General features: G+C 53.6%; 9 protein-coding genes and 1 non-coding gene across 10 annotated transcripts; 5 read left to right on the forward strand and 5 right to left on the reverse strand.

Annotated features, from left to right (window-relative positions):
* Positions 1 to 3541: 3541 nt before the first annotated feature.
* On the forward strand, positions 3542 to 5567 carry Z519_09068 (uncharacterized protein; the record flags this gene model as incomplete). The annotated part of the gene is made up of 2 exons (XM_016766794.1): positions 3542 to 3783; positions 3878 to 5567. The coding sequence occupies 2 exons, from the start codon at positions 3542 to 3544 to the stop codon at positions 5565 to 5567; spliced, it is 1932 nt and encodes a 643-aa protein (XP_016617092.1).
* Positions 5568 to 7498: 1931 nt separating this feature from the next.
* Z519_09069 (uncharacterized protein) lies at positions 7499 to 7941 on the forward strand (the record flags this gene model as incomplete). The annotated part of the gene is made up of 2 exons (XM_016766795.1): positions 7499 to 7689; positions 7770 to 7941. The coding sequence occupies 2 exons, from the start codon at positions 7499 to 7501 to the stop codon at positions 7939 to 7941; spliced, it is 363 nt and encodes a 120-aa protein (XP_016617093.1).
* Positions 7942 to 8002: 61 nt separating this feature from the next.
* On the forward strand, positions 8003 to 8350 carry Z519_09070 (uncharacterized protein; the record flags this gene model as incomplete). The annotated part of the gene is made up of 1 exon (XM_016766796.1): positions 8003 to 8350. The coding sequence occupies one exon, from the start codon at positions 8003 to 8005 to the stop codon at positions 8348 to 8350; it is 348 nt and encodes a 115-aa protein (XP_016617094.1).
* A 902-nt stretch (positions 8351 to 9252) lies between these two features.
* Positions 9253 to 10416, reverse strand: Z519_09071 (uncharacterized protein; the record flags this gene model as incomplete). The annotated part of the gene is made up of 1 exon (XM_016766797.1): positions 9253 to 10416. The coding sequence occupies one exon, from the start codon at positions 10414 to 10416 to the stop codon at positions 9253 to 9255; it is 1164 nt and encodes a 387-aa protein (XP_016617095.1).
* A 1180-nt stretch (positions 10417 to 11596) lies between these two features.
* Z519_09072 (uncharacterized protein) lies at positions 11597 to 12837 on the reverse strand (the record flags this gene model as incomplete). Its single annotated transcript, XM_016766798.1, has 3 exons — positions 11597 to 11709; positions 11811 to 12786; positions 12820 to 12837. The coding sequence occupies 3 exons, from the start codon at positions 12835 to 12837 to the stop codon at positions 11597 to 11599; spliced, it is 1107 nt and encodes a 368-aa protein (XP_016617096.1).
* A 1052-nt stretch (positions 12838 to 13889) lies between these two features.
* On the forward strand, positions 13890 to 13983 carry Z519_09073. Its single transcript has one exon. It is a non-coding gene; the product is annotated as a tRNA-Asp (tRNA).
* A 1850-nt stretch (positions 13984 to 15833) lies between these two features.
* Positions 15834 to 18201, reverse strand: Z519_09074 (uncharacterized protein; the record flags this gene model as incomplete). The annotated part of the gene is made up of 4 exons (XM_016766799.1): positions 15834 to 17365; positions 17463 to 17488; positions 17591 to 17710; positions 17834 to 18201. The coding sequence occupies 4 exons, from the start codon at positions 18199 to 18201 to the stop codon at positions 15834 to 15836; spliced, it is 2046 nt and encodes a 681-aa protein (XP_016617097.1).
* Positions 18202 to 18909: 708 nt separating this feature from the next.
* Z519_09075 (allophanate hydrolase) lies at positions 18910 to 21296 on the reverse strand (the record flags this gene model as incomplete). The annotated part of the gene is made up of 4 exons (XM_016766800.1): positions 18910 to 19594; positions 19654 to 19883; positions 19942 to 20212; positions 20311 to 21296. 4 exons carry the CDS (start codon positions 21294 to 21296, stop codon positions 18910 to 18912), a joined length of 2172 nt encoding a protein of 723 aa, XP_016617098.1.
* Positions 21297 to 22189: 893 nt separating this feature from the next.
* Positions 22190 to 24348, forward strand: Z519_09076 (uncharacterized protein; the record flags this gene model as incomplete). Its single annotated transcript, XM_016766801.1, has 7 exons — positions 22190 to 22355; positions 22439 to 22455; positions 22521 to 22616; positions 22713 to 22881; positions 22991 to 23121; positions 23172 to 23694; positions 23756 to 24348. The coding sequence occupies 7 exons, from the start codon at positions 22190 to 22192 to the stop codon at positions 24346 to 24348; spliced, it is 1695 nt and encodes a 564-aa protein (XP_016617099.1).
* A 254-nt stretch (positions 24349 to 24602) lies between these two features.
* On the reverse strand, positions 24603 to 25766 carry Z519_09077 (uncharacterized protein; the record flags this gene model as incomplete). The annotated part of the gene is made up of 1 exon (XM_016766802.1): positions 24603 to 25766. One exon carries the CDS (start codon positions 25764 to 25766, stop codon positions 24603 to 24605), a length of 1164 nt encoding a protein of 387 aa, XP_016617100.1.
* Positions 25767 to 27117: the final 1351 nt, after the last annotated feature.

Here is a 27117-nt window from a genome sequence, read left to right on the forward strand (position 1 = left end):
AGCACTATTTTCTTTCCACTGCTGACACATAAGTTCACCATTTATCCAGGTCCACATGCAACACTGTCTTTATCAAGCGCGGTAACATGATGGCCCATGCCGCTATATGTGGCAAATGGTGCTTGCGCGTTCAAATATCCAGAGTTCCATAAATATCAACCTGGCCGGGTTTGAGGGAGCCCTACATAGGAGGACCAGGGCTGGATCTGCGACTGGGTATGAGTCAACATGAACCATGACCACTGTTGCTGTACAAGAGGATAGAGGCGATCCGCTAGGCTCCGAGTTCACGCAGTCCCTTTTGTTTCAGTAAGGGCCTAGCCGAAGATCCGACTAGAGATCCAATTAATCATCTTTGAGCAAGGATTCACGAAACAGAAGCTCGTCAGTGATAGGTGATAAGACGACTAGACCACCAGAAAATCAAAAGGAATCCTCTGAAGGAATTCCGATTGCTACTCCACAGTTGAGGCGGCCAAAAGTCCATCCGGGTTGAGGCCACCGAATACCTTGTTTGGTTAAGCACCTGCATGGCAGCTCTCCGCGTCGGCCCAGGTCATGGCACGATATGCTTGATTCGCCGGTCGTTCTGGGCACATCCTGGGGCTCATCAGGCGGCTCCAAGGTTTAAACAAACCGCTCTCAACACCCCCCAGGAGACATTACTAGTTATGGAACTCTCAGCAGACAGCGCTGGGACAGTTTGTCAGACATGACAATTATGCCACCAATGCTATTTGATCCACGACCAGAGGGAACATGGTACGCCTGAAGCGGATGGTTGACATGGGCGCTTACTCGCTTAGTTCGTCCCTGACATGGGCAGTCACTACCCAACAGGCACTGCTGAATCCTCTCCATCCACTGGTGCCACAAATGCCATCCTAGGAGACTGCCTCTCGGGTGTCTCCTGGAACCCTTCCATACCGCATTCGCCGCTTAGACACGCGATACAACGTCATCCATGTATTTTCAGTCCGACTTGGAAGGCGGATCGTGCTGCTGACTTGCGTTTGGCTGCTACAGGGCAGTTTGGGCAAGGTCCATGGATGTGCGTGCAGGAACGTAGGGCAGGGCTTCATAATGAGCTTGCCCGAATAGTAACAACAATGACTTTACAGTTTAGATATGTTGCAATCCGCAAACAAGCGCTCCCACAGCATTGATGTGTCGTGTATGGTTCGATGGACGTGATAGCAAAGTCACGCACTACAAGGCTGACATTTATAAGCCGCTTGAGGATGACCGGTAATTAAGATGTGCTGGCCCTGGACGTCTTAGTTTCATGACGTTTGGTGTCTCCATATTCGACGCTACTGAGAGTTTCCGGTCCACGAGAAAAAGCATCCGTGAGGCTTTGTACTCGTCCCTGCTGGGACAACACCCCCCGGACGAATTCAAATTCTCGGGGAACCCAAATGCCGAACACCAGTTATTGGCGATGTCGATGCTCATCAGGGGGATCCAACCAAGAAGATCTTCGCTATTCGAACCCATATCGGGTAGGCTCTGTTTTGAATGCGCTGCCAGTCGGTAATGCAAGCGTCTCTCCACATTGCCGGCCGACAGCTGGTCCTCTGACAGCTGTGCACAGCTGTCATCATCCAATGAGCACAATGTCTCTTCCCAGTGCAAGACAAGTCCTTTGGCTTTGTCACCCGAGATCGGGTGGTCGATGACAAACGAAGAGGAAGAAGCAATGCAGCCCAAAGATCGTGTTCGTCAGTCCCTCTGAGACTTTGGGGGTGCAAAGAGGCCCTCTAACCCTCTGGCTCTCTCGGTGCTTGATGTTATTGCCTGCTAGAGTCCTGTATACTTGCCAGGGGAGGCTAGCAAGATCGTGGTAATCGATTATAGAGCTCACCGATCGGGAACTCTCGAGCAATCTAGGGGACGTGTAGTGCCTCTGAAAGCGGTGAGTTCTCGTGCGATAGCCAACCAAAATGTGACAACTTGGAGGGTTAGTCAGTGTTGAGAGGAGAGGCGACTAATACGAGGTCATGGCCGAAAGTTAACTGCAGGATCAATGGGCAGTCGAGTGGTGGACAGCACCTGTAGTCAGCATGAAAGGGTGAGGTATGTCAGTTTTCGCGGGACCTAGAGAGGCCAAAGGTAAAAGAGGTTCTGCTTTCCAATTGCACCGGCTGACCGAGTAAGTAGCAAGAAGGCCCCTGGAGCTCATTACTCTCAACTGCTCTCATATTGCCGTCTGACATGACCTAACCAGCGCGTTCTCACCTACCTCTAAGAGCCGTCTTGCCGTGATGCTTCTCACTCCTCCACTTTTCATGGGGCATTATCGCTGTGTGATTGGTCATCAGCATGCATTTCTCGGCAAGCGTATAGGTATTTTTATGGGTCAACCTGTACGCCGGCGAGGGGGTGTGTTGGAGACAAAAATACCGGAGACAAAATGCCAGAGACAACCAGGTAGGTAATAGGCAAGGTAGGGGGGTTGGGGGTTGTTTTCTGAGGGTCGCTCGCTTATACAGTTTCCGCATAGAGGCTAGCTAAAACCATCGCCAAACCCTCGCCAAACAAGTTAACTAGGCAGGGGAGCCAGGTAAAGGTCAGTGGGTGCCAGACTACTCGGTATGCCAGGGCCCTAAGAAGGCGTCTTCCGGATTACCTATACCTTCTTAACAGGCTTGGGGCAGCTTAAGCTTGGGCGCCTTCTCCCATACCCAGTCTCTGGCTAAGCTGGGGGAGTTAGGAGCCAGCCCATCGAACCCAGGGGTGCTAACTCTAGGTGGTGCAAGCCCGGGCCAGAGCGGCGATCCACCTAGGAAGCCTAGCACCTTGTTCTTTCCCCTCCCCGGAACAACCTGAGCGAAAAGGCGAAACTGACGTGATGGCGCCGATGGCGGTGCATGAGCATGACCTAGTGAACCCCATCATCAGCATCAGCAACCTCCATCGTTGTGTCCTCTTGTTCCGTCGCCCTTCCTTGCCTGTTGGGTGCCTGTGCCACAGCTGAACTCAATACTGCTGCTACTGTTGCTGTTGTTACTCCTCGCTGCTAGCCGCTGCTTGCTCCCGCTCGCCGGCTATTTCTTCTTTAATGCCTAGGTTGATTTTTTCTGTCTCGTCCCATCCTTTATCCTTTCCCCCCTTGCTCTGTTGAATGTATCATCCTTGCCTTTTCACCAACCGACTGAACTGATTGACCGAACGCCCCTCTCCCTCCTCTTGTCCCTCCTCCCCCCCTTCCCTCCTTCCATCCTTCCTTCCGATTCATTCTTGGCACGCAAACTGGGGCACTCTTTTTTGTGACCCCAGAATTTCCCAATTCCAACTCTTTCCTCTGAACCCCCAGTTTTTGGAAGGGATATAAGTCACCATCATCAATCAGACGTCGTCGTCGGCTGCCCGTCATATGTCCATCGATTGAGAGGAATTCTGCACTGCGCCCTTTTTCAGTCGGCCGGGGGTTTTGTTCCGAGGGGGTGCGAATCTTGCATGACCCGCCTTGCTACGGTGTTGATTCCCGCTGCGTCACCTCTTGGCCTAGCATGAGCGTCTCTCACTTATCGCACCGATAATGAAGAAGCCGCGCGGATCGGATCGCACTGAGGGCCAGGTCTTTCTCTTCGTCAACAAGAATCCCAAGTCCAAGTCTCTTTCGAAAAGCGATGGCGCGGTCGCCAAACAGATAAATCGCCACGCCCAACATTTCCGGAGCCGCAAGGTCGAAGCTCAGAAAATCACCTCTGCTCGCTCCAATTGTTCTTCGGCCCGCCGCATCGCTCTGGATGGGTGGCACCGGAAAGAGACCGGCCAAGGGTGAGTTTTGCTAATCGTCCTTTCCTTGCTTTGGGACATCAGAGAAATGGTTGCGGCCCAGTCACCCTTCGCCCAAGCTGACGGAGAACTCCAGCTCAAGCAGTGATGAATCCTCTCCGGTGTCATCGCCCAACGAGGAGCTGGCAGCGGGATCACCTTCGCAGGATTCCACGCCAGCCCGTCAGATCTTTTCACCCTGGATCGACACGGCATCTGTGCAATTGCCTCCGATCGCACAAACACGGCCTCGCAAGCCGCTCTCGGTGCATGTCCTAGCCGGCGGCAGCGATCCAGATCTTGACGATGACGAACCTCGGTTTGAAGATGAAGGAGCCCTCGAGCTGTCATCACCTGTCTACAGGGCGAATTTCACCTCCTATGATTGCATTGATCCTTTCAGGAGTACTCCAGTCCGGATTACCCCTAGAATCCACGTCGTCCTGCAGCACACCCTGCAAATTTACGCCTACGCAGGCAACAACTACAAGTTGGCTTTTCTGCCCAAGCATGTGCGGTCCACCATCAGTCAATTTCCCATTGGCACGGTTGTCCAGCGGAGCGTCTACAAGGAGCATCACCTTTATTCATTGATGGCAGCCATGCTTGCCCGGATGAAGCATGTCTTCGATATGTCACCCACTGCCGACGATCCTCAAGCGATTAGAGCGAAAGCCTCTCACTACCTCCGGAAGGAATTGGTTCGTTGCTCCCGCTCAGGAGACGTCGATAAACAAACCATACTGGACATCCTCTTTCTGTGCGTCAACGAAATCCAGTATGGCCGGTATGACGATGTCAGAAAACACCTCCAGATTGTTGGGAAGCTGTTGCATCTGCTGGATCCCAGCCAGCTTCTTGACCGGTGGATCTCGGAGACGGCTGCTCACGTGGATAATCAACTTTCTCTGTCCACAGCCGGACGTCCCGTCTTACCGTTCACATTTGACCCCGGTCCAATGCTTCCTGAACGAATGGCAATCCTTCGGAGAGAGGCCTTGAATCTGGAGTATTTTGGCTATCCCAACCCGACTTCACTGATTGTAGCCCGTGGTCCCAAAGGCTCCATGGGCATCACCGACGCCATTGCCGATCTTGCCGCCACGCTCGATATACGAATGGGGTCTCAATTTGTCCAGGCCTTAAAAATGGGTGCTTTCCCGTGGGACCTTGGTCGCATCGTGTCAGACTTGGTTGACTGCATCGAGATAGCAAAGGTGGTGTGGCTATCTCCCCTGGCGGTATGTTTCGATGCGGAATGGTTGTGCCGGAAAGCCAGAGCTGTACTTCGTGCGCTTCTCGCCATTGCCCCGGACCGCAACATTGGAGCCATGGACCTGATGTGCAAGTGCACTGAATGTGTCAGACTGTCTCTGATGATCCTGATGACTCACGCCTGTACCTTGATCGGCTTCCAAACAGCCAAGGCCAACGTGCAGCGGCTCCAAGGGGCAATGCAGTACGCCCTGAAATTTTGGTGTCCTGCCATAGGTTGGACGGAAGAATGTACTCCACTGGACCCTAATGCTCGTCTCGACCCTTTTTGTGAGCTACAAGCCAGATTTGTCCTGTGGTCGCTGCTCACTGGATGCTGGTCGGCCGAGGGTCAGCCAGAGGAGGGATTCTTCGCGCTTCGAGCGCTGCATATTTGCCGCTATTTCGGCTACACCACTTATGACGATCTACACAACCATATGGCGGGATTTCTTTATTCCAAGAGTCTGCAGGAACGCAGTCTGAGGAACGCAGCTGCTCGGCTGCAGAAGCCGCCCGCGGAGCCCATCTGAATCGCATCCTGAAAAAGGGAACCTCATCCAAGAGGATTACTTAATCGCGGCCCTCAACTTCGTTTGGTCTGTTGATGCAAATGAGAGTCGACGATTTCCCATGTCGGGTCCGCTCTGAAGCTCCTTGCTGCTCGCCGACCCCATGGTGCCTCCCTATCCCGTTGTCTGTCAGGCGTCGACAACGGACGTCACCTGCTCCTTCAAGGTCGATGCGATCTTCATTTCAACAGCTCTCTATTGGCATTGCATGCCGCTGGCGGATTGGTATCAGCAAGCTTATCCCTCTGTACCCGACCGACTCTGATATAGTGACTTCATTCCACCACTTCCCCTCCAGAGCTGGCAGTGGCAGGGCTGCTGGAGAGGCCCAAAGGACCAAGTGATTTGGACATCAAAAATCGAAGGAATATGTCGAGCAGATGGTCAAGAGCGCGCTTGGCACATTCCTCAGATGAACCAATATCGTGTCAATTGTACACAAGGCTGAGCCTACAGGAAGACTAGCCTGAGCATGACAGATCAGGATACCGGGAAGTTGGGATTGAGAACGATGCCTTGGCCCTTAATACCAGGTTTCTCAGTGTTTGGCACTACAGGGCGTCGGTATAATTTGCTGCAGCCGTCGACAACATTTTTTTTCGCGGACGAATTACTGAAGGAGATGGGTCTTCGTCTGGCCAAGTTCGGTTGGTTGTTTTGCAGCGTCCTCTCAGTGTGAGTTGGACAATTGCAATGCTCTCCTATCGCACTGCAGCATCTATCGGGATTCGAGACACGGCATAAGTGTGTGCTTACACAACACGGATATCTCCAATTCTTGTAAATATATTATACTCACATACACACATACTGTGCGCTTGATGGGTGCATTTAGGTGGCGGACTCTTGATACCCCTTTCCGTTGAACTGGTTGCATTGCAAGCAATATTCCCAAGCAAGTCTGTCATCGTCTCTGGTTTAGTTTTCAGGGGCCCCATCCGATCTCACTGTAACGCAATTTACCCCGGTAGACCAGCCGAACTCACCTGTCTGAATATCTAGCCTTTGCCCAGGTCGTATTGCCCCGACGTGACCATGGCTGGGATGTTCCATTTGGCGCTGAAAAGTGCAACACCGACGAAACGCTCAAGGGAAGACTACCAAGCATGTCCAGTTTCAAGCTACCCAGGCGTTAAATCAATGATGAACAATGTCGATGGTAGGTTTATTTGAACAGATGATAACCGAGTATCTTCAACCCTGGATGTATTCATCCAACCGATAATTGACCATATCGTCAAAATCGGGAATATCTTCACCAAAGCCAGCAACGACTAGGCAAATCGTGCCTTTGGTTCCATCGCTTACTGCGATGCCCCGAACAGCCCCGAAATCCTCTGCCCAGCTGGCAGTTGAGCTTGACGATACTCAACCAGCATATTTTCCAGGCGACACGCTCACAGGATACGTGACTTGCGAGGAACTTCCCGAGCGACAATCGCTATGCTCAGCAGTGCGTTTGAAGCTCTTAGGCCGTGCCAAATCGAAGTACAACGTCACCTGCAATGATGGCGGCCACCATACCTGGCCCTTCCAGAAACATCACAAGCAGGATTTGCAACAAGGCAGGACTGCTATGAATTTCGACATGATTTTCGGTTCCTGCACACAAAGACATTGAGGTGACCCATCATGCACTGCCATCTATCATGTACTATAACTCTGCGTCCGCCATATCAGGAAAGACTGTCGAAGCGTATATCGAATATGTCTTGCATGCCGGATGCGGAGGCAGGACGGTGACATATCCTCTGTATGTGCGATAAAAGTCGGTGCTTGTCCTGATCTAGGATTTCAAAATGCAAACGAGAACACTTTGCAAGGTTATCAAAACGCCAATCTTACTTCCTGAGTATGTACCGACGTCTCTTACATTCCGTCAGAATTCAACCATGTTCTTTCGCTCATCCAAGACGCCTCGCTACACATATGTCGTCAAAGTCGAGTATCCGACGGTCATCCAGTTAGAGCATCCCAAGCCTCTCCCATTGAAGGTCTATCTCATCCCGGACTTGGACGGGGTTAAAACCACTATCCGCTCTTCCTCCAGTCAAAGTTGTCAATATGGAACTGAGCCTAAAGGGTGAGGTCGGTATCCGTTGTCCCCGGCCTGATGTGGGATTCTGACGCAGAGAAGAACCACACTTTCAATTTTGATTTCAGGGGGCCCCCCAAACCTGTCGACCTACCGATCATGGAACCGGCATTACAGCAGATACAATCGGGACCAGTCTTTTCATCCCAGGCTTCAAGTGGTACCGCATTGACAACCTCACGATTGACACCAGCCATGAACACCTGGGCCGCTCCTGAAGAAACTGAAGTCATCTTTTGACAGGAAAAGCTGGCGGTCACTTCATCCCGCCGCCGCCGCTCGCTGTCCACACGCTCTGGACATGGGTCAACATGCCGCCATCTTTCTAGGCTGCTCTGCCTCATCCACTCTTTTTCATCCACCGGTCGCCTTTAAACGCCAAGTCTACCCTACATTCTCGACATACAATATTTTCGTTAAATATCGTCTGAAATGGAAACTCAACCTTGTCTGTGCCGGGGTGGAGCATGAAGTAAGTGGTGACGCACCTGTTACGGAGCTACCCCCAAGTGAAGAACAAGAAGAACAGAAGAAGAGGACGCTAGGTCGGGAGGGTATGAAGCGGAACTACGACGATTTGGGAGCAGGTCTCGAGCAGGCTGGGCAAGTCGTCCAGTTTATCGGGGCGGTTTTGCAGCTTGTTGGCTAAAGAGAGTGGACTATGCTGTCGAAAGCTGACGAGGCGCCGTTCATCCACGACTTTACGGGATTTTGTGCATAGGAAGAGCGGCAACGCTTGATCCTGCAGAATTCCTCCAGCTCTTCTGGTCGTTGACACCGACACATGTCGGCCTGTAAATGTCCTCAAACGAGACATTCGACCGGTTGCCCAGGCTAAGGTGAGCAATTCACCAGTGGCTTTTTCGTACAAACCACGCACGAAGCGACCTACCTGCCCCATCCATACCGCAGTCGATAATTACGTAAAGTCATATGGGGACCGCACTAATATGGCAGCGCCGGGTCTCATGCGACGCCAACCGGTACGTTGAACTCATCCATGCTGACCTCAACGTCTACGGTGGCGCCACCTCTCGACAGGAACCTGCTTCAGGCTATGGCTGCAATGGCTGGAGACCTAGGCATCGTATTGCCTTCTCCATTTCCATCGCCGGACGGATGCCCTTTTGGTATGACTAGCCATGATTCTTTTCAGCCCGGGTCGACATGCTCTGGGGAGGCGAAATTCACCTGTCCTCCTAGCCTCGGCTACCCGTTTAAGTGAACCGTGTCCATCGCAAGCCTCGCTTAATTCATGTGAATCTTAAGAGCTGCGCAATCTGCTTGTCACAGCCTTGCTGTTTCCTAGAAAAGCGGAAGGGCAACAAGCCGTCCCTATCAGGACAGGTATCCCTGTTGGGAGAATGGCTAGCCACGTAGATGAGGGGAGATGTCTATCTACCATACATGAGCCCCTGACAGTTCAAAGCTTCACGCATGGGCTGTTCGCTAAGTGATGATTGCCGCAAGCTAGCCCCATCAGCCAGGCATTTTCTACGTGCTGCTGCGCTCTGATCACCTTTGTCACTCTAAATGCTGTTTCTATCCAGCTCAAGCCTCCTCCTGCTCTTTCAGAATCTTCCACACCAGCTCGGCAAACTCCTTGGAGCGACCGTTGCCCAAAATGCCCTCGCCCATCTTGTTCATGACATACGTAAAGGTGACGTTGCGATGACAGTCCATGATCTCTAGGCTGCCGCCCCATCCGCCCCAGAAACACATCTTCTCCGTCGGCAGCCAGGGCACGGTCTGTGCCGTGCAGCCGCCGCCGAGACCGTATCCGATACCGAAGCGCAGGGGCATGCCGATGACCAGGTCGGTGCCGTTGGCCTGTTCGCGGAAAATCAGCTCGATGGTCTCCGGGGAGAGGAGCTTGACGCCGTCGACGGTGCCGCCGTTGGGGATGGCGCGGAGGATGCGATTCAGGGCGCGCGCGTTGGCGTGCCCGTTGACGGCCGCCATGTCGGCGCGCCGCCAGTAGGGTTCCATTGCGACTCGCGCGTCCATCGGCGGGTTGCTAAATGCCTTGACCGTTGGGCTGTTGGGGTCCATCTTTGCAAAGTCAAAGGCCATGGGCGGTGGAGGCGTCACGGGCGACACGCGCGGCCAGTCCTTCTCGGCGGCTCCGATCTGCATGTCTGCGCCCAGGGGCCCCGCTATCTCCTCGGCCACGAACTGCTTCATGGGCTTTCCCGTCGCGCGCCGGATCACCTCGCCTAGCAGGTGGCCCATGGAGACTGAGTGGTAGCCGCTGGCCGTGCCGGGCTCCCACCAGGGCGCTTGCTCGGCCAGACGGGCTGTCGCCATGGGCACGTCACAGATCTCCTCGGCGGTGATTTTGTCGTCCCAGCCCGCGACGCCGGCTGTGTGGGACATGAGGTGGCGGACCAGGACTCCCTCCTTGCCCTTTGCGCCGAACTCGGGCCAGTACTTGGCCACGGGGTCGTCGACGTTGAGCAGGCCTCGCTCGTGGGCGACCAGGCACGCAAAGGTCGCAATCGTCTTGGTCGACGACCACACGTTGGTGATGGTGTCCGACTCCCAGGGCTTCGTCTTGGCTTCGTCAAAGTATCCGCCCCAGATGTCGACCACGTCCTTGCCGCCGATGTTGAGCACGAGCGAGGCGCCCAGCTCTTCGCCATTGGCGATCTTCTCCGCGAACAGTTGCTTGACAGGTTCGAACTGCGGGTCGCAGTGGCCTTGGACCGTGGCCATGATTTTTGCTTTCTCTTTGGGCTGGACTGGACTGAATTGAATTGAGTTGGTATGTTCCGGTCTGGACTGGACTGGACTGGTTGTGAAGTCTTATATACCTAGTCTTTGACCCGGCCGCCAAGATTAAGGCCCTCTTCGTCCTTCTTTTCGTTGTTCCTTGTTTTCTTCTCTTTCTTCTTTGCCCTTCCTCTACCATCTAATATCGTACCTGATGCAACCGTGTCTTCCTCTTATCTTATTTATATGATGCATACAAACCGAAGAAATCCTTCCGAGCTTCTCAGGCCCCAGCCATCTCGAGACCAACTCACCTCCCCCACCAGGCTCCAGCGAAAAAAGAGGCTATGTGTTGATTCGAACCGAGGCAAGAATCCAACTAGAGCCTATCAAGTAGAGACTCGAGCACTTTCGGCGCGGGGGAACTTTGCGAGGCGCGCTCGGGCCAATGGGCGTGATTGATATAGCCGTGACAGTGTGCGAGCGAGTTGTAGCTTACATTTGTTGTGCATTGGTCGATTGGTCAGGCGGGCAGCAGGTAGTCAGTTTTATGTCGTGGCATTAATCCCGTACCCCAGGCGCCGTTGGTTAGCAGGGTAGATTCGGAGGACATAGATATGTATGTGAGAAGGTCGAACCATGTGTGCATAATTAGGCCCCCACTCCGGAATGTGAGATTTGTAAAGGGCTGTATGTTATTAGCTAGACTAGGTCGGTGGTACTTACGCAACAGCCACTGTAGCCACTCGCAAGTGTGTACCTAATTATGTCCATGGTTGTGGGTGAAGGGGCCTTCTCTCAGCTGCAAATTCAGGCGTATTAATTATTAGTATTGAGAGCTTGGCTCTAGGTTGGTTACTGCCTACAGTACGGAGTCCATACTAACTCACTCACATATTGAGCCAGCTGGGGACGGAGTACTTATCATACAGAGAGAAGAGGAACGGACTTTGTTGTGGAATATGCTTCAACCCACGCCGTGCTCGAGTTTTAGTCTCGCAATCAAGACACACCCGGCTGCCGCGAGGGCGAACGCCGCCAACGTAGAAAATCGCCGGCCTGTACAGATCGATCGAGGCGCGGGACTTGGCCTGCTGTGTTCCTTTTGAGCTTCCTAGCCCCGAAGCTTGAAGGAGATAGCCCGCAATAGGTCTAAGGACCGCAGCGAAAAGAAGGGAGACACTCACACGCCCATCAAGTAGCCCCCCGTCCACCCCGAGATGGCCATGCCCATTGCTATCGCCACGCGGCCGGACTCGCTGTTCTCAACACGAGCAGCCGTGCTGGCCACCACGGCTGGGTAAAGGGTGAAAAAGCCGCCGTTCGCCAGCCGTTCAACATGGCAAAGACCACAAGGGGAGCGAGAGAGTCGGAAACAGGCTAGATGGCCAACATACTCACAGCATTCAGGGTCATCGCCAACAAGAACATATTCACCGGCCCGATGAAATCGCTGAGCCAGCCCGAGACGAACCGGCCAACGGCGGTGCAAGCGTTGAAAGCGCCGACTAGTCCGGCCCCGGTAGACGGGCTCAGACCGATGCGCTGTGCGATCAGAGGGAGGAAAAACGGGGGGACGAAGAGTGCAAATGTCCCAACGGCGCCGGCACAAAAGATTGCTGTAAAGGGCAGATTCTTGAACAGTGACAGATCAAGAAAGGGGACCCTTCCAATGGGGACTCGCTCCTGCATAAACCACACGGCCGGTCCACTTGTGGCAAGAGAGCAAAAGCCCAGGATTCGAAATGTCCACGGGATGCCCACTCGATTAATCAGTGCGTCAATCACAACGGCGAGAACAGTAGCACCAATGCCGCCGCCGAACTTGACCAGGCCAGAAGCCAGGCCAAGTCTCGCCGTAAAGTACTGTGTCGGCAGAGTGTTGGAGATTGAATAGCACAGGCAGGCACCAAGACCGAAGAGCACGCCCGAGCATCCAAACAGACCCCCGACGTTGGATGTCGTAAAGGAAGAACAGATCTCGCCTAGTAAAACAAGGGCGACACCTAGCAGAGCCGCCGTACGTCCGCCAACAAGGCGAACCAGACGGATCCTGAACAGCCCAAATGCCACGACGCAGGCGAGTCCGAGAGTGCCGACGAAAGAAATGGTCGACGTGGGCGTATCGGTGAGCTGCGACCGTAAAAGAGCCGCCTGGATGACTCCCCAGCTGCCGCTGATCTCATTGAACCAGAACGTCAAGAGCGCACAAATCGAGACAATCGTCCAACCGTAGCCTCGCTCGGGTATCGACCTTGCAGCGTTTGCGGGTGCCTCATCCTCCGAGCCCAAATACTGTTCAACCGGAACGGGGATCGACGAGGTTGAGGTTGAGGCTTCGTTGCTGTGGGTATGGGTATCTGGCGGGCTCTGCTATGTCGTGCTGAGAACCGTGTGAAGTTCAACGTCCGCTGCGGTTGCCATTGTGACCGCGAATGAGACTGTATGGCCCGTGCATTTCCGCAATCTCACGCCTTTGAAGCGTGAGAGGACATAAGTATCAGTATTGCCATTCTACGACCCGCGACCCTGGAGTTGCTAATTGCATCATGTGTGACGATCTGTGGAGAGTATCAATCCGGATAAGGCGCCCGCCAGCGCTGAGAGAAGCGTCGGCCTGCGTCGGCCAGTCGAAACGGACTTGACCGCTGTCTGCATTTTGAGACGTTAGGAATGAACGCGACCCGCCTCTCGTGTAACAACAGATTCGACGTCAGAATCTCAACATCAGAACTTTCTATTCCAACCATCCTCGGGCCGCTGCATCAATCTGAGAGGTGGCGCACGTGATTGAGCATGGTTTCGCCGGCCTGAACAACGAGGACCTGTTACCGGCACCCACATCCAAAAGCCGACGCGAGGCGGCTGAAAAGGGCGGTGAACATGTTTTGGCTCGCAAAAATGGAGTCTCAACTGCAAATGCATTATCCAAGCATCCCTGACCCCCTAAAGCATGTGGAAGGCGAGCTAGTGAGATTGCCCACTCTCGCAGCCGTCAATCCGCAGGGCTCTTGTAATGGTAGAATTTCACGGGGGCGGATGGCAGCCGATGCCACCACAGTCTGGGACAAGATTATCGCAAAGCCAAAAGAAGAGCTGTCTCGATTACACCTGAAGAGCGGCACAATGTAGGATCAGTGGCTGGCGAGTGCAACGGAATATCCACAACCGAACGGACAGGCAAGACAGTCGTATCTGTGAGGAGAACGAGGGAGAGCGCGTCACTCACATCATGGTTGGATTCATGGGTCATGAGATGCAATCTGTTGGTATCTTCCTGACATCGAATTCACAGGTAAACACGGATTGTAATATTATTGAAGTCTCGAAACTCCGTTCTGCGAAGATAAGCGCGGTGTCACGTGCATGTCTGGTAATCCGCCTCCACTAAAATATTACATCAATATGTATTTTTAATTTGCCGTTTTTCTCCCACAATCAGAACCAAGTCACAGGGCTCTAACCCAGTGAAATCGTCTTCCTTGGTCTAGTGGTCATGATTTCCGCTTGTCATATCGTCATTTGCGTATACAAGCGCGGGAGACCGGGGTTCGATTCCCCGAGGGAGAGTAGCTTTTTGCTCCTTTTTTTGGATCTTTTTCCAGATTTAGATAGAAGGCCTCGATAACTCTATGGTGCCCACATGCGCCACATTCCTTAATTCAGAATTTACAGTCTTCGATCTGTTCCCGACAAATGTCCAGTCAAGACCATGCTCGCGGTCGAAACGACCTCTCGTTTCCAGCCCTGGTAATCGTGCTCAAGGGCGGCCAGCTCACAGGCCGTTGGCCGGCGAAAAATATCAAGACTCGATACGTAACAGACTGGAGACCTATTTGAAAATCTGCGTTGTCCACTAAGAAAGTGAGAAGTTTTTGTGACAATGTCCCTATCTTGAAGGGAGTACCGAATGTCACGCCAGGCTGCGTTGCCCTTGGTCTTCCTTCCAATCCGGGCACATTTCTTTGCGTGGCCTCCTCCCTCCTTTCGTCTCCCAGTAACCGCCAATTTTTCATCTACATAAATGACTCTCTGGCACAAACTATGTAAGACATCGAAAGAACCTTCGATGTTCATGGTAACCCACACCAACAAACACTAGGATCACCTTTGATGCCATCATCACTAGATTGGCGGTTCATGAGACTGTGCCGCCCCAAAGCATCAAAACGAAGATATACTTTTCTTGCTGGCTGCCAAGTTTGGAAAACAGTCAGACAGGCACAACCATTTCACTCCACGGGGTGAACCCACGGAATGATAAGACGGTTTTTGCCGGTGGTTCAAAATTTTGCCCCAAGAACCACCAGAGGCGGGTCTGTATTGATAATCGGGCAGGGCGCGTATATATAGCGGTCCTTGCTGTCTAGATCTTGCTTGTATCGACCATCTTGCACGAATGAACTCCCTTTACAACTTCTGTGCGTAGCAGCACCACGAGAGCGTTGTGGAGAGAGAGACCACGCACCGCCTGCAGCACGGTAGTATACGTACCCCTTCGCTTGGCCCGCTTGGCCCGTTCGGCGACAGAATAGAGGTGAATCTGCAAACATGGACGTTGAGAAAAACGTAGACCGGCATTCTGCAGAACCAGGAGGGATTTCATTGGCCCGCCAACCGAAGGGACCAACATCACGGAATACTGCTGACGGGTCCGCCTGCGCAATTTATTCTCCCGCCATCACAGAAACTCTCGAAGGAGACATTGGTCAAGTACTTAGGCGTGGGGGAGTCGGCCGCCTCGAGGTAACGGAAAGCGTCTTTTTAGGAGATTTCTGGCCGCCGCCGCCGCCGCCGCCGCCGCCGACGGCAGATGCACCCGTTGGAAGAAGGCATCTTGAAGGTCAATTGTCTTCGTTGGGACCCATAAGTCGCTGCACGAGTGAGGGGCAGGCCACTGGGAGTGAGTGATGGTCGGCGATGGTGACGACACCACCTTCTCCCGACAACAACTCCATTGAGCTTCACAGGGCTGCGCAAAGATTTCTCAGATATGGTGGACCGGTATTAGGCTCCGTGTTCACGCAGTCTTATATATGTCCGAGGGCTCGTTCGGTCCTGTACCACAGTGCGTACGGTGAGGCGTGAGGTGGCCGAAGTCGAGCCAGGCACGTGCCAACCTCAGCAAAAAGCGGCGTGTGGTGATGTTGCTTAGGGGGAGTGCTGACGTGGAGATTCCGATGGTGAGACCGCTGGAGCTTGTGCGATATCATCCACTTGCGTAGGGTGTTACGTTTTTGAGCATGTCAGGGTTTCGGGTACGTTCGCCCTTTTTGGTGAGACGCGATATTCCCTCTGATGGGCTCCGCCAACTCTCCAGGAAGCGTTGGGAAAGTCGCCCAAGCACACACCTCCGAGCAGATGGGAGCCCCGTGTCCCCCCGTATAGAATTGTAGCAAACATCCGGGAGCGTCAATGAATCACGACTCCATCTGCGTGTCATAGAAGGCATCTTCAGTACTGGGAAGGAACGACTCCATCGCCGTATCTTCCTCAGGCTGTTGCTGAAGCATGGGGAACGACCATCGTCGACTGTCAATGGCATCTGCGGCCTTCAGCAACGATCCCACGGCCGACTCGAGGATGCCGCTGGCAATCTCCAAGAACTCGGCACTCTTGTTCGACACCCTCAGCGTCCACCGGTACTCCTGCAGCCGTCTCTGGTAGAACTCTGCCTCCTCCTGGCTCACTGAGGTGACGAAGCACAGACCTGCAAAGGTGCCGATGAGGGCGAAGTTGAATTTGGACGCAAAGTACCAGAACGACTGGAGGTGCTCGGGCTTGAGGCGGTTGAAAAAGTCCATGGCGCTGATGAGTCTGGCTTTTGCGGCGGATCGACATATTTGGATCATGTACGGGTCCGTGTTGTGCGAGAGCGAGCGCAGGATTCGTCGGTGTAGCGTGATTTCCGTGGCAAAATAGGCCAGGTGCAGGTAACCCACCGAGCTCAGCTTGCCGACTCTGGTGGCGTCCATGCGCAGCGTCTCGGGCATGTCGGCGTACCAAGATCGAAGCTTGAGTTGAATCGGTTTGGCGCGGTCAAGGATGGCTTTGGTGCTGTCGTAGGAATTCTTGACCTCGATCTCCGACCTCAGCGAGTAGAGCGCCTCCAACACCTCGGCAAGCATCTTGGTCAGAGTGATCATCGCACTGAACAGAGTCCTGCCCTTTTCGACCTCGGTGCTGCCGTCTTCCTCATCCTCGTCGGCGGCACTTTCGGGGAAATCGCTGCTGATCACAGGCTGCACGGCCCAATTGGTCGACGAAATGTGAGGAGGCCGTCCGTATATCAAGGCCGACCAAGTGTCTTGCATGAAAAGAGCCCAGCCCAGTCGTTTCCGAAGCCCCTTTTCCCAAGACGGTATTCGCCAATTTGAACAGTCCAGATGCAACCCAAGATCTTGGCCGATGGCGACGAGTTGAGCAGTCAGCTGCCACGCCTGGTTGCTGCCGGGTCGTTGGAGCAGCAGCAGCCCTGCCTGCACTGTGGATAGTTTTGCTCGGTGTGAGACGTCTTGCAACGTTCGGTAGGCGACGTCTTCAAGTTCGCCGACGTTTGGCTTTGTCTGCTTCGCGAGCTCGGCGCTGTAGGACCACCAGTTCAAAGCCAGGATGTACACGGCAGCAAGCAAGGGAGGCGAGAACTCTCGATGGGTCCGGCCATACTTCTCCAAGTAAACCTTCTTATGCAAGATGGGAAAGCTTGGATGGACTATCCGGAAGTAGAGTTTGATCAGAGCTTCACCGTGAGGGGCGACGATGCGCTCGATGTTGTCGAGCTCCTCGACCTCTCTAGCATGATTCGGCGAGTCGGAGTCGGCATATTGGTGGAAGAACTCATTGGGTCCGACTTTGCGGAAAGAACCTTGATCAGCGGGACTTTCACCCTTGATGTCGTCGTACAGTCGAAGATCTAATAGGGCAAAGTCATGTTCGTCGGTAGGCCCAATGTCTAACAAGGACTCCGTTAGCGGGTAGCTCTATACATATATACTCGCAGGGTGCTGAGATCGTCCGAAAATGACAACAGTGTTCAAGGACAAACCTACATTTGGCATACCTATGATTTTGCAGCCTAGCCATGACCATATCAGCTTTGGGAAATAACCGTGGATGAGGAGAAAAGACAAGGCTCTTGCGGAATAGGTACTTTCCACCACAGCACAACTATACGTACCCCAGCGTTTTTTTCAGTAGTGACTCGCCCTGAAAGTTCGCATAATCGTCGATGACAGGACCAGTGCGAATGGATTCAGCAGATTGCCGTCGTGGGGCGTGGCCATTGCCATCGGAACCTCTGTTATCTATGCTTTAGCCTGATGATAGGGGGAAACATACGCAGACCCGGAGCAGTGGTCATGGGGGTGGACGAGGGAGGGGTAGGTTTTGATAAAGAGTGGGAAAGTAGGGGGGCCCTCACGATCGTCTCTGCCGAGCTAGGGAAGCAACCGAAGCATTCTCGGAGTTTGCAGCACTCGCCCCAGGCCCAGGGTTGTTGGGCTGTTTTCGTCGCCGCGGAGCTGCCTCTTCGATAAAGGTACAGGCCTGCTTGTGGAATTGGCACATCACGCAAGAGGCAGCATCTGGGTTGATGACGCAGCGACTCTTGCGACGTCGACACCCGTCACACGGTCGGTCGGGTCGAACGCCTAGGGGGCTCGGCCCATCACCCACGCGAGCACTGGGGGACGATGTCATAGTGCCGCTCGCACTACCTGGACCTGGCCCGGCAAAGGAGGGACTGAAACCATTACTATTAGTAGGGTCACCGAAGGAGCGAGGCGCCATGGTAGAGAGCATGGCCATTACTTCGTTTCGGACAAAGTGCTGCCTTTATTGGGCGAGAAGAACAAGAGAGCTCAAGACAAGAGTGCCATATCAGTTTGCAAATCTTGGGGCTGGTCTTTTTGGGGCTGTAATTTTTATGTTTCTCGCTTTCCGATCGAATGGGCTCAGTCATTTCGATTGTGTCCCTGAAGCGCGTCAGGATAAGCTTCTGTGCTCTGGTAGGACTTGGGACTTGTCTGGCATCCCGGGGGGGAATCAGAAAACGGGTAAAGGCAAGATCTCGACCTAACGCTGAGACTTGGAAGCGGAGCCCCGGCAACTAATGGGCGTCGAGGACATGTCATGTCTAGCCCTGTATAGCGAATGGCCCAGCAATTGATTGAGTAAGAAATAACAGAGAGCGCCGTCTAGTGTCGTTTTTCAGTGCTGCTCGAGATAAGGAAGCCGGCCACTCGATTGGCTGGCAGCATTGGGCTGAAGGGGGTGGGTGAGCCAGCGGAGAATTTGGTGGCTCGCACAGGCACCACAGGCCGCTGACGGGACAAGACGGGCCCTTGGGCGTGGGTGAGACGCTTCAACCTTCGATATTGGGCCTGTGGGCGTCCTCGCCCTAATGCACCCAGCACCGCTCTTTTATCATAAAAACACAACCAGAAGGAAGGTCGGCAATCGTCTTGTTCGTCAAACAGAAAAGCGCCTCTTCCCGCCCTACCGCCCCGTCGCCTCCTGATATCGGCTGGCAATCCCTAGCACCTCGCTGTCGGAGCAGCGGCTGCCCAGAAACGTCACGCTGAACGGCAACCGGGGTCCGGCCTCGCTTTCCTGATATGTCGACGATGGCACCGCAATGCCGCACATGTCTAACACGTTTGCAAAATGTGTAAAGGTGCCCATCTTTGCATTCAGCCGGATGGGATCTGCAAGCATTTCCTTGATGGTTGGATGCCACGGCGCCGTCGGCACCACCACGACGTCAATCCCTAATTGGGTTGCAGATGCGAATTGCGAGGTGGCTTGTCTGGTGTACAGGGCCTTGGCCTGGAGCTCTCTGAACAATTGTACCGCCGTGCTCTGTCGTGCCACCACCTTCTCAAAAAGCTCGAGGATGACTGGGTGCAGATGCTGCCTGTTCTTGTCTAGGAAATCGTCGGGTAAGCTAGCCAGTCGCTCCGAGACGAACGTGCCTTCATAGAGCAAGTCTCCCGCTTTTTGAAATGGAGTCCAGTCGATCGGCATCAGAGTCCCTCCCATGGCTTGGAGCCGTGCAATGGCTTCATTAAACAGTTTTCGAAAGCTCGGTGAGCAGACTTCGAGAAGCTCGGGAGGAGGAATTCCAAATCGAAATGCCTCCCTTTGTGCACCTAGCGAGTTGACGTGTCGTTCGGCGGGGAATCTGAGATCCCTGTTAAACCAGTTTGAACATCTGACAGAGCGCTGAAAAACAGAACTTACGTATCTCTGGCGTAGCGATCGCTTTCATCGTATCCTTCGCAGATTTGCCACAGCGTGCGGGCATCTTCGACCGTCCTAGCGGTGAAGGCAATGCAGTCAAGCGACAAGCAAGCGGGCGTCACGCCTTCAAAAGACACCAGGCCGCGCGTTGGCTTGTACCCAACAACACCGTTGAAGCCGGCCGGCACTCGACCAGATCCGGCGGTGTCTGTTGCCAGTGAGAAAGTTGCCTGGAACCACCTGTCAGTGGCGCACGTCGAAAACTTCCCGAGAACATAATTGACCTACCAGATCGGCGCCCACACTCACACAACTTCCGCTACTACTCCCGCCAGATATGTGCTCGTCGCTAAAAACGGAGTGCGTAATACCAAACGGACTTCGGCACCCGCTCAGTCCAGTTGCCAATTGATCCAAGTTGACTTTGCCCAGGTATAAGGCTCCCTGTTCAACCACTTTTTGGTAGCACGCGGCGGATTTGGTGGCCACAAACGCTAACGGAGGACAAGCCGTGGTGGTTTCGACTCCTTGGACGTCAATAGAGTCCTTGACCGTGAAACTGTCGAATAGTTAGCTTCCGCAAGCCGTTCGAGGAGAGGTAGATCCTCCAAGTAGACATCTTAGGACCACCACTACAAGGTTTCTGGAAATGCTTACGGCACACCAAACAATGCTGGGCGCGCATTCTTGTCCGGATAGAGCTCGAGGAGGCGTCTGGCTTGCTCCAAGACGGCCTCTCTCGACTCTCGTCGGATCCAGACCGCCCCATCAATGTGCTCATATTTCTCGATCCGATCGAACAAGGCATTGACCAGCTCGAGGGGAGACAGGCCATTCTTATACGAGGCTTGGAGGTCGGCAATTCCGAGCTTTCCATCCCAAGACGGTGGTGTCTGTGGAGGGGTGCTGACTCCTTTGCTCTGGATCTGCCACGGGGAAAGCACATCCAGAACAGGCTGGAGATCCGCAACAAACCCGAAGAGGCCTTGTGACCAGTATATCATGTCGAGCGAGGCGGTTTTGAAATCCGAGTTATAGCCGGCAGTGCTTTGAACGATGCCACAGCACTCGAAACCTCTGTCATTGGCTTCCCTGATCGTGGTCGAAAAGCAGCATTCCGTCGTGACCCCAGAAACGAGAAGGTGGGTAATGCCGTAAGCTTTCAGTTTGTGCAGGATCTGAGTATTCCAAAACGAGCCTTTGCCAGGCTTGTCAATGACCACCTCGGCAGGTAGTGGCTGCAGCTCGTCGACGATGTCATGACCGTACTCCCCACGAACTAGGAGCCGGCCCATTTCACCTTTGTCGCCGATAACTTTCAGATGTTGCGTGTTGCCCGGAGCGGCAGCCTGTCGAACGAGTTTCGAGGAAGGACAGTCCGCCAGAGAGGGGACCTGGCCTTCTCTAGTGTGGAAGATGTGCATGCCGGCATCTCGGCACGCGTCCAGGAGTTGCTTTGTTGGAGCAATTGAAGCCTGGACAGCCTCTAGATTCCCGCCCTGGATTTCGCCGAAGCCTCCAGCACAGATGAAATCACGCTGCATGTCAATCACCAGTAGCGCGGTATGTTTGAGGGGGAAGGAAAAGGGGTAGGGCTTCGCCTCGATGGTGAGGAAGCCTTGCTTGTCCTTTGACATGCCCATGACTGAGTACTGATGCTTGGAAAAACACAATCACCCAAATAGCGTATACCCGACTGGAGCAGTATAGGAAGTCTCGAGTCAGGGTTTACGGCTGACGGAGATGTGAGGCTTTATACGAGACAGAACCTTGGAAACATCCACCGCGGACCGACGGTTGTCTGGTTGCAATCATAGATGTCGTTTAGTCAAGAAAACATACAGCACACTCAAGACCTTGCAGACCACAACGTGGGAAATCCGGAGGTGGTTGAACCAAGCAGGCCAATGTCTGGCCTCCCAATGGAGCGCAACGAGAGGCCATGATAACTGATAAGGCCGATGTCTCCGAATACACCCGAACAGGCTAGCCTTGTATCGGCCGGCCTGTAATATTTCAGGCGCCGGCGGCCGCTGCCTCCATCTCCACCCTGTGGTGCTCTTGTGGCCGACGGCGGTATGGTCAGAGCCAAACACCACGTGACGCCCATGTCACGGGTCTCGCCGGCGGCGCCCTTTCGTGGCCGGCGGCTTTATCGCGCCTTGCTCGCCCCATCACCACCGTATCTTTGGTGCTGAGTTGGTCCACTATCACGCCAACCCCGGATTTTGATCCCTCCAGACTGGAATGAGCCTGGATCCGAAGATCTGATGACCACGGCGGGCCTTCGACCGCTTGCCGCGGGGCCTATCTCCCTGTTCCCTCGTGGCGCCCATGTCTATCTGTGCATGCCCCACCCGTGTCGTGTATCCTGCAAGATTCTAGCCTTGGAGATTGAAGATTCTGTAGACCATGAGCTGAAGAGCTATATAGATCTCTGTTTCGCCTCCCGGTGTTGGTTGGAGCTTCTCAATCCTTCAGTCCTCGCATCTCTCAGTGCACCGGATCCTTGACTTTGAAACATCCCAACTGCAAGATGGTCAACTTCTCCGCCGAACGCTTCTCGCCGAAGCGCCTTTCGCCCAAGCGCATCAAGGCCAAGATCGAGCCTCAGCTGCACTGGCAAGTGCCCATGGAGAAGGGCATTTACCAAGACTCTCGCTGGTCTAACCCAGATCTTGACCCTATCACACCCGAGAATCGTAAGTGCCTCTTGTCGCTAGAATGCAGCAGCCACTGCCCAGAGGCTCCATCCATGTCGTTCCTGGCTAACAGACACGTGCAGGTACTTGGGGTGCTTTGGTATGTGCCTTGTCGCCGACTTGACAAGAGATGTTAGACCTACAAGACTGACTTCTCTTCCATAGGACTATTGGGCATACTGGACCAGTGATATGCTTGCGCCTCCGTTGGCATCCACAGTGTCGTCAGTCATGAGCTTGGGTTTTACTGCTCGCGAGACGGTGAGTACCTTGAACCTGTCCCAGGGTGGGAGGAGCGTAATGCCAAAGCTCTACCCTTCACAATATGGCTTCCTAACGCTGGTGGCAACATATTAGATCCCGATCGTCTTCTGCGGCTTCGCCTTATGCTCGGGAGCATTGACTCTGACCGGAAAGATGGGTGCTCGATACAGCATTCCGTTTCCAGTACTCGTCCGCTCCATTTTCGGAATGTATGGAAGTTATCCGGTCATTGTTCTCCGATCGTTCGTGGCTGCCATGTGGAGTAAGCCTCCCTTTGATATCCTGAGAGAGTGGTTTTTGCACCCTCAAGCCAAAATACTCTGCGCGTGGCTTTTTGCAGATATGGGCGCCAAGCTGACATTGCTGGACAGCGGCAATTCTATGTGTCCAGGCAGGTGACTTTCTCAACAACTGTCTCACGGCGATCTGGCCGAGCTTCGCCAATTTCCCGAATCACTTGCCCGAGAGTGCTGGAATCACTTCAGCCGGGCTTCTTTGCTTTGTGAGCACAACCAATTTCTTCGTCCAAACACTGGACTAACAAACTTCTAGTTCATCTACTGGATCTTTCAGACGATTCTTGCCTGCATGCCCATCAAGAAGCTCCGGATTCTCTTCCTGATCAAGGGCATCGTGGTCCCACCGACCTTCCTCGCCCTGTTCTTGTGGGCCGCCATCGTCACAAAGGGAGGTGGGCCACTTGTGACCGGGCATGCCAAAATGACTTCGACATACATGAACACAGCATATTCCGCTCTCACGGGCTTGAACGCGATCATCGGCCTCTTCAGCTCCATGGCGGTCAACTTCCCGGATTTCAGTCGGTTCTCCAAGAACAATCTGAAAGGATACAACCAATTCTTTGCATTGCCCGTCATTGGAACGCTGGGGGCCCTGACGCCCATCTTCGTCACCTCGGCCCACAGCTATTTGTGGGGAGAATTCCAGTGGTACATGCCTGCTGTTATTGCCAAATTCGACTCCCGTGCCGCCAAGTTCTTCACGGCATTCAGCTTCATGTTGGCCACGATCGGTAACCAGATCGCGGCGGGAACGTATCCATTTTCGAACGATAGTAAGCCTCCCCTGGACTTGCTATTCAACTCGGTCAGTGAGAGCTAACCCCGGTGCGCTAGTCTCTGGTCTGTGTCCAAAGTACATCAATATCTTCCGCGCCACTTTGATCATCTCCATCTTCTGTGTCGTGTCGAACCCATGGCAGATTATCAGAAACGCCTCCGGACTGTTGGCCTTCTTGTCCGGCTACAGCATGTTCATGGGGGCCATTTGCGGGACAATGTGCAGTCACTACTACCTTATCGTGAACAAGAAGCTCAACATCCACGAGATGTACAACGGCCACGGCATCTACCGATACTCCAAAATCGGTATCAATTGGAGGGCGTATACGTCTTTCTTCGTCGCGGTCGCACCGTTGCTGCCGGGTTTCTGCAAGAGTATTGACGCCAACCTCAACGTCGGAGGTGCTTGGAAGATCTATACCTTCTCCTGCATCTATGGCTTCACCGTTTCAGGCCTGGTTTACTACCTCATCTGCACTTACGTCTCCGGCGTAGGTGCTGCGAAGATTGATGAGGCAGTATATCCACCATCCAAGTCGCAGGCAACCGACGTGGAAGTCGGAGTTGCGCCATCCGAGGAAGATTCAATCGAGGAGAAAGCCGGGGTTGCGGTGTCCATCGGAGCAAAGGAGTTTGGCCCTCAGTAGATAGGGAGTAGCTGGCAATACGGCTGAATTTGGTCAGGAGTGATGTGCAGAGTATTTAGCGTCCATTATTCGCGGATGATGTCGAGGCGGGATTTAAAGGAACACAATACCCAGATATTATGCCCGTGAGATTTTCCCAAGCCTTTGAAATACCATAGGTAGCAATGAAGATAGTCAACCCCCTTCCGAGGAAATGCCAGTCACATCTCGAGGAGAGATGGCAAACCAAAAGCACAGGCCTAGCTGCCCCAATCTCATCGATAATATTCCTTTGTGGTCCGCTTGACTACTTCAGTGTCATACTCCGAGTAGCTGTCCCGGTCGTCATCACGACGATGATGGCGGTGGTGTCGTCTTCTGGAATGGCTTCTTTGTGGAGGATACGGGCGTTGTTCGTCTTCGTACTCATATTGGCGCATCGTCTCCTCGGTGTAGGTTCGTCGCTCTTCGTCGTATTCATCGTGCTCATGGAGTCTTGGATCGCTCCTCTGGGGACCGTACCTTCCTCGGGAGCGGCTTCGGCTTCTGTTGCGGCGAGTGTAACCAGCCGCATAGACTTCATCCTCATATTCTCCATTGCCAACAAGGTATCGACCAGCCAAGTGTGCCTCAGCGCCTGGCCTTTCATGCCTGCTTTCACTGGCATCGTGGTGACTGATCTGATCTCTGTAGAACCCCACATTGTGTTCACTCCGTCGTTCTACAAGCGAAGGCGGCGAATTATTTCTGCCGCGCATTGCACTCCTCAGTCGTTTCGGTGGAGCGATATCGTCGACGTAAGCCTCCGACGTGCGACCTCGGCGGTTGTAGCGGGAGTCATTGTCGATTTCTTCAGTAACTTGAACATCCTTGTACCGCACGTCTCTCACTGTTCGATCATGAACCCCGCCTTGAGTAATCTCGTACGTGAGCACATCATCCACCCTCTTGGAAGCTGTTGCTGGTAGATCGCCGTATCTCGAACGCGGCGGTCGATCATAACCCCTCGAGTCGACATCAACGACGTAGTCGTGAGAACGTCCACCACCAAGATCCACAACATAAGTTCCATCTTCTCTCCGCTCGGGTCGAAGAATTTCATACTCGTATCGGCCATGATCGTGCGGTCGATCAATCACTACAGCGTTGGAACGTTTGACATATGCTTCGGAGTTTCTGTCCCGGCCGATTTCATAAGTGGTCTTGGTCGTACTGGAAGACGGAGGCAATTGGGTCCGAGTGTCACTGGTTTTGGACCTCCTGTCAATCTCTATGCGATCATCACGATAATCGCGGGAGTACGACTTTTCCACGCGGTGCTCGTCATCGTAGTCGTAGTCCCGCCTCGGCTTTCGGGATGGGATTCGCTCATCGTACTCGTCTCTGGTTCGACTTGAGTAGACGACCTTGTAGGAGCGGTCGTCTCCACGCGTAGACATGGCTGATGGTCTTGCTCAGACGGGATGGATTTCAATGAATAGAATCGATCACAGCAATAAAATTTATCCAGCTGAAAAAGTTTTGTTTGGACAGCGCATCAGTCAGGCTAGCGGGATTGCTTTTTCCTCCCCGGTTGTCCTCCCCAAGAGGCGAGGAATCTGAATGGCTCAAAGTTCAGCTCCAGCTGGGCACCGACTAGGCGACCGATGTTTTGACTGGTGTGACTTAGGTGACTTAGGTGACTGAGGTGACTGAGGTGACTGCGTGCTGCTGCTGACGTCATCAGCTGGTGGTCTGAGAACTGCCCTCGTCTCTAAGTGAGACCTTGCCGTGTTTCTGCACCGATCAAGTAGGCTGCATAGAGGCTCCGATGAGGGGATTGAATGCCAGATCGTGTCGGGCGGCTGTCCTCGGTATGGAATCACGTTGAAGATTGGACGTGGGCGCTTTCCTCGTACCCGATATTACTCGGAGTCGGTCATGATAGCAACAATAACGGCGGGCGGTCAATCTTTGGTGGTTGTGTGGATGGTGTTGGGGGCACTAGTGTGTTGTGGAGGAACAGCGGATAAACGGAGTCTTGGTTACTGCGGCAATGAATCTCAAACACCCGACACGGCCTCCTGGCACCAATCCGTCTCCTGCCAGCCAAAGTCCTTAAGGGGGCTTTTCTTGATTTTCCACAGGTCCATGCAAGATTCTCTAGTCGATGTGGGTCGAAATGCAATGTTTAGGCATTGATTTGGCGACCAGAGCTGGTCCAACGTCCCCCCAACATATGGCTCTTCCGAAACACAACGTCGAAGGCCCAAGTGGTTGCTATCACGTTCTTCTACAGTATGGTCAGAGGATAGATACGTCGCCAGCCTCTACCCAGTACAGTGACGGCTTCATCCTGCTCCAAATGGGTCGCCCCAGATTCTCGGCGACGGCCTTCTGCATGACAAGCCTCAAATCGCTCGACGAAACCGAGGTCAAGGTGAATCCCACATAATAGGTTCCGGAGCATTCTCGCACTGCTTCAAACTGCCACTGGAGTTCCTTCGAGAACTTGTGCTCTCCAATGTACCAGTTACTTGGTAGCGTCTCTCTACGAAAGCAGAACCATGCAAGGCTGATGCTGCATGACGGTCCTCACTCTAGTCCAACGAGGATGCCCCATTGGTTGCATCATAGGAGCTCCACATGTTCCCTTTTCCATGTGCTCGCTTAGCGGCTGCATTCAATGTCGAGGGATTGAGTGTACGTGACTGGACAAGGGTCAGCCTTGGGTATAGATGTTGGCAGTCGGCGAGCGAAATGGTTGTTCGGAAACCAAGACAGCAGTGCTGTTGGGCCTGCGAACCCATC

The sequence above is a fragment of the Cladophialophora bantiana genome, assembly GCF_000835475.1.
Source record: "Cladophialophora bantiana CBS 173.52 unplaced genomic scaffold supercont1.14, whole genome shotgun sequence".
NCBI lineage: Eukaryota > Fungi > Ascomycota > Eurotiomycetes > Chaetothyriales > Herpotrichiellaceae > Cladophialophora > Cladophialophora bantiana.